Source organism: Enoplosus armatus, chromosome 4, assembly GCF_043641665.1.
Source record: "Enoplosus armatus isolate fEnoArm2 chromosome 4, fEnoArm2.hap1, whole genome shotgun sequence".
Lineage (NCBI taxonomy): Eukaryota > Metazoa > Chordata > Actinopteri > Centrarchiformes > Enoplosidae > Enoplosus > Enoplosus armatus.
The window spans coordinates 26,998,102-27,004,156 of NC_092183.1; the positions used below are offsets into that span (position 1 = coordinate 26,998,102).

Here is a 6,055-nt window from a genome sequence, read left to right on the forward strand (position 1 = left end):
TAAATGTGGATATTTTCAAATATGCAGATAACAGCTACTGAAATAGGTAATTTGGGGATTTTGGAAGAAAACACATCTGGAGGGACACTAACATTACATTGACAGACATTTAAAATGAGATAATTAAAACATGAGCTATTCCTACCTCATTCACAGTGAATATAGAACGTTTTTCAAGGTAAACTTTGGAGTGCAAGCTTTAAAGATGTGGATGTCAAACCAAAACTGTTGGTTTGGGAGCATGAAAAGAAAATATGACCTATGTTCCACTCCAGTAAAACAAAAGGCAGTAGAAGTGGGTTTTTTTTGTAAACGATAGTTGAGTGGCTAAAACACCGTCATGATTTTGTACAGTGTGTCCTTTACTTCTGGCACTGCATAAAAACAATGGTATTAATACTGCTTTAAAGTAAAAGACATTACTTTCACTGTTTTTGCAGCTTGTATTTTCTTTCAGTTACAATGTAGTTACTGAGGGTTCAGGTTTGCTACAGTGTGTGTTACAAAACAGGTTTAATACGGTGTTTATAATACTTGGTATTTCTTTACAGATCTCTCTCTATTCCAAAAAGGTGGGCTTAAAGGCATATTGTTGTTGTGTTGTGTGAATGAAGGAAATTGCTCACAATGTGATCCCTTCTTCAAGCCACTATGGTTGAAAATATGGTTCCAAGAAAAGCTGTTGAAAGTCAGCTCTGTGAAATTTGGCAGTAAATATCTCCAAAACTATCTGCATAGACACCACCAAACCTAAGTGAGAAAATATGGTTCCTGTACATTGGAGGTCTGTTTTGGCCCACCACCTGTTGGCTACTTCATACTTTAGGTGTAAATGTTTTTGGAGTTTTTCACTAGAGTTCGAGGGTGACACATTACCACACCTCAAAAGGTAGCAGGCTGAAATCTGGGTGACTCGACAGGCACATAGCTGCAGTCACCCTGCACTTAAAACAATCCTTCATTAAATGTTTATGTACAGTACATGTCTACATGTCGGCCGCACTGTCTTCATGGGATTTCAATGATCTGAAGAGATTCACGTGGTTAGATTTACCAACAACAGAGACAGACACTTCTGCTTCTGAAAATAACAGTAAATATGGTTATTATCTTAACAGATGCAGCTAATTTTACAAAGTGCCCTTACGATATGTGGATTCAGATTCATTTTTCAAGGCGTTCACACACTGTCATCAAGCCTTTTAGTAAACAGTATGTGTCCATGGTTGATAAATATAATGTCTGGTTAAATGGTTACATAAAACTCATTACACAATATACCTGATAGGTGGAGGATTTTTTTTTCCCTCTGCTCTCCATATTTATCTGAAGTAAAGACATTAGCCAGCAGGGGTCACTGTTCATTCTAATATTCTTTACTGAAAATCAAACAGAAATACAATAATTCACTATCGACAGTTCCAGGCTCAAACTTTCTCCATTCTCATTTTGAATATTTAGGCTCCAAATACTAGTTCCATGTGGATTATGGCTACAGGTTAAATCAAAGACATTTGCTAGTGGTTTGGCTATTGGTTTGCATCATGTAAAATATGTTCAAGAAATTAAGCTGTTTTCGCTGCACAGATGAAAAAATCAGAAACACATCTGATAAACTTCAAACTTCAATAAATCTTAATTTCAGACGAACAAATATTACAGCTCCACAAAATTACGTGAGTCCTCTCTAAACACATTTTAGTGATACAGACAACTTAGGGGTCATTTTATTTTTGACAATGTTGATTTATGTGACAATACATCAGTTCATTCTTCCCCATCTGAAGCTGCATATATTTACCATGTTTGGCATCTGTTCTCTTTTCCGTTTCCGTTCAAGCAAATGGCAAAAAAGTAGCATCCTCGACGTTTGGTAAATATTAGTAATTCATAATTTTAGGATGGTACCCGAGCACTTTTTATTTAGATCTAATTTGAACAAGACATCCATCCATCCACTAACTATACCCGCTTATCCTTAAGAGGGTCCCAGCTGACACTGGGTGAGAGGCGGGGTACGCCCTGGACAGGTCGCCAGTCAATCACAGGGCTGACACATAGAGACAGACAACCATTCATGCTCATATTCACACCTACAGGCAATTTAGAGTCACCAATGAACCTAACCTGCAGGTTTTTGGACGGTGGGAGGAAGCCGGAGCACCTGGAGAAAAAACCCAAGCAGGCACGGGAAGAGAGCATGGAAACTCCACACAGGGACTTGACCTTTGAAAAGTTAGAAAAGAACAAGGCGAAGCAGCCGAGCAATCAATGGTACCATATCAACTGAAGACTAATGAAGAGTGGGACAGATAGCCCCATAAATATCTCGAAACTCAGAAATATCACACACAAGCAAGAGTCCCGTAGTTTGCTCTCCTCTCTTCTGGACCTTTTATCTTTGTCCACTTCATGTCCCTCAGTCCTGACATCTTATTTTCCTTCCATCAGCAAACGAGCTGCTATCCAAAAATGGCAAAGATTATTAGTCCGACAATGACGATCATCACCACCGCTCCGACGCCAATAAACACCCCTTTCATCTTCTTGTTCTCCCACATTTTCTTCTGCTTCACCTGGTTGGCGGTCTTCTCAAAGGTTTTACTCTGGGGAGAAAACACACAAATAGAGAATGTTGTATTATGTTGCTGTGTAACTAAACTGCTTTTAAATGTCTGACAAGTCTTGAATAAATGCCAAGATAAAAAGCCTACTAAGAAAACATATCCAATGCAGAAACATCACAGTATCAGTGTTCTCTGAGAACTGCTCTACAGTGTGCTGTAACACAGGCCAGCGGGGGCCATGTGGGAACGATGTGACCAGCTTGTTGACCCCCGGACGGACATTCGCCTCGTGGCATGTCCTGGACTCACTCTGTCGTACCCAGGGAGACCAGCTCGCTTCATTCATCTTAGGAAACAATAGGAAATACCTCTCTAAAAATAGCACCATAAAACACAATCAGGATGTAAATTGTACATTTGTTTTCCTCTCCAGCTCCACCTAAGGTGTATTTATAGACATCAATATGACATTTCCTAGTTTTAATCCCTAGACGCCTGTGGAAGAGGGCCATTTGCTCCAGTCATTCACCTTATCGACAAGACCCAGAGACTTCCACAGAGACCTCTTGGTTAAAATAGTGTGGTGTGAGTAAGTAATCATGTTTTTCCACTTGGACAGCTTCTCTGAACTCCCCTGGCTTACCTTTTCCAGCAGCACATCAGCCCTGTCCTCCAGGTCGTCAAGTTTGCCAGATCTCTCATCAGCCTTGTTCAGGTTGTCCAGCATGATGACCTTCACCTCCTCCACGTCCTCCTGGGCCTGCTGCAGGCGGCTCTTCCCATTCTCCTGTCCAATCAGCACACACAACATGGTTAAAGAGTGACACATCATGTGGATTAGTCCGGTGATTTGGGTCAGTTACTGAAGTCTCAGGGTTGTTGATGACATCTAGCTTTTGTTCCTATTGACTTTGAATGCACCTATTGTAAGGAATGCTTTGGAATGGATGTAATTTAAGTTAATGTAGCAACAATATTTTAGTCCTCCTGAGCTTTACAACCGTTTTCTGTGCAATTCCACCAATTTTATACGTAAAGGTGAGTCTGCTAGTCATTGGGAGTACGACTCAGACAGTGATATAGTTGTGTATTGTCTTCAGTGGTTTATTATCCAGAAGGCCTGTGATACAAACTGGAATCATGGAATTTAAAAGACGACAGGATATCTCTGCCCCTGCTGCTTTGATTTCGACCATTAAAAAAACCTCTGTTTCTTGTGAGTCCCCCATAGTTCTTCTGTAAGGACTTTCCCATGGAGAACAAGTGGTCAATAGCAGTGTTGAAGGTTTTAAGTGCTCAGATTGCTTTTTTTCCCCCCAGTTTTGTCATAACATAATTTTTAGCTTTTTTGCACAATTTTCAAAAAAGTCAAATGAAAATCTTACAGCTTTGTTGTCCAGACAGGTTGCCAACTGAAAACAAATCAACCGGTGTCTGCCTGATACAGATCAGACGGGCTTGCTGTTTTATAAACACAAGTCATCCTGCTGTGACATGTATTTCAAGTGCACTGAAGCAAGAGTACCGTCATTTGTAACTTAATAACAACAACAATTATTCTTAAAGCATATAATGGAACACAATTATTAGCAAAAGTAACTTTCCCCAGCACTGAAACTTAAAGCTTAAGTGAAAAAAGTTATGAGACATGAAAGCAACGAAATGAAGTTTTCTCAGATCAAGAAGAATGTGTTCACAGGTTTACACTCTTTCTACTACCTCTTATGTCTGCTCGGAGGAATAAAGCAGAACCCAAGGGCAGGGACAGTAAATGGGCAAAACAACAACAACAGAGGGATAAGAACCCTGGGGCAGGATGTTTAGAGAGTAGTTTGACCTTAAAGCAATTTGTATCCTGACAGGTTTCTCCCTCACCTCTGGCCTCTGAGCCATGAGAGGAAGCCACCACCTCAGGAGTTGACAGGAACAGGAAACCGACAGATAGAGCAAAACAAGTACGCTCTCTGCATCTTAATTCACTGTCACTTCCTGTTAGAACTTTCTGTAGGTGTACTGTATGCGAGTTCACAGCAGGCTAAGAAGACTAGACGTTACATCAATGACTGGTGGGAACTGATTAATGGATGCGCTGAAAGCCCAGTTAGCTCATTTTTGGCCCACCAAATAGCAGTTGAACAATAGTGTAGTGTTTAAAATTCAGTCGGCGGCGTCTTAACACAGGAACTGCTGCCCATACCAGTTCCCCTCCTTGCTTCCTTCCTTCCCTCCCTACATCCCTCCCTCCCTCCTGCCTGCATTAACGTACCTGGCATTATCCTGGGAAACCACACCCACTCCATGTTATAGCCTGCTCATTATAGTGTAGCAGGGTACCCCATCCTCTTTGAACAGTGACAACAACTGCTACACTGACAGCCAATTATAATAACCTTGTTCACCTAACACAGTTCGTTTATTGGGATGTAACCCATGCTGTTGTTGACCGTGTGTTATAATTATGTAATATAATAACGACTTAATGAACTGGCTCCATCTGGAAAGGACAAGAAATACAAGAGAGGACCCAGATGAGCTCATCTTTCACATTGACATGTATTTACACCTCTCTCTCTCCCCCCACACCTAAACTAGAGCTACACTTTCATTTCAGCCTCAGCCTGAGGAGACTCACTGTGAAGACAGTCATCATGTTGTTATCTGAGTTTTTATCTTATTTGATGCTTTTGTTTTTGTATCTATTTGAACCTATTCGTTTATTTAGGAGGTATTTCGACCTGACGCCAAACTCGCGTGTTTCCAACTAAATAAAAGCGCACTTTGAGTCTCAGCCTTCTTCATCATCATCATCTTTCAAACATTAGCCATTTAAAATGGAAAGACGTCACAGTTGCCAGCAGCCAGCGTGTCCCACTTGCCCGCTGTTACCTTTTTGGGACTTTGCCCGCAGATCATGAAGAGGCACGGTGTATTTTTAAAAAAGCAATTCGTCCAAAACAAAGTTTCCTCCCCCCTCCCGCCATCATAACAACGCAGAGACTGATCCGGACTTACCATGTCTGTCGCGTCCCGTGCTGAGTTTGTGTCCAAGCTGTCACCGGATCCAATGCATTTATGACTCGAGTCAACTTCAGCAACAGGAAACACAGCAAACCAGTTGTGCAGTTTTAACCCTGCCTCCGTGCCCCCCCCGCGCCCTGAAACGAGCCAGCGCAATGACTTGCGGTGTGTTCTTGTTTCTTTGCAGCTTGTCTCGTAGCGTGAACTCGCCCGTGACACTTTCACTCCCTCGAGCTGCTGAACTCTGATCTGTGCTTCCTCATGAAGGTGCGTTCAAGGTCTTCCCGGAAACTTTACAGTTACGATTGGTGGTCACGTGACCGCAACGCAGACTCGATCAAATCCGGATTTATAGACGATGCTTCAAATTTCCCTCAGTTCACCGCACCATAGTGCACAAAGTTATTATATAGTAGTAGGAGTAGATTTTCTAGAATAATGGATTTAAATTTTGAAAATGTATATGCAGC

General features: G+C 41.6%; 1 protein-coding gene across 1 annotated transcript; it reads right to left on the bottom strand.

Annotated features, from left to right (window-relative positions):
- Positions 1 to 1,354: 1,354 nt before the first annotated feature.
- Positions 1,355 to 5,817, bottom strand: vamp5 (vesicle-associated membrane protein 5). The gene is made up of 3 exons (XM_070904368.1): positions 5,580 to 5,817; positions 3,211 to 3,354; positions 1,355 to 2,606 (listed from the first exon to the last, which is right to left on the bottom strand). The coding sequence occupies exons 1-3, from the start codon at positions 5,580 to 5,582 to the stop codon at positions 2,463 to 2,465; spliced, it is 291 nt and encodes a 96-aa protein (XP_070760469.1). The 5' UTR covers positions 5,583 to 5,817; the 3' UTR covers positions 1,355 to 2,462.
- Positions 5,818 to 6,055: the final 238 nt, after the last annotated feature.

Excerpts from the sequence above, each read along its gene's own strand:
- vamp5 (XM_070904368.1), bottom strand. Across the intron at positions 2,607-3,210 it reads CTGATGTGCTGCTGGAAAAG|AGTAAAACCTTTGAGAAGAC; the intron begins GTAAGCCAGGGG and ends TTTTCTCCCCAG.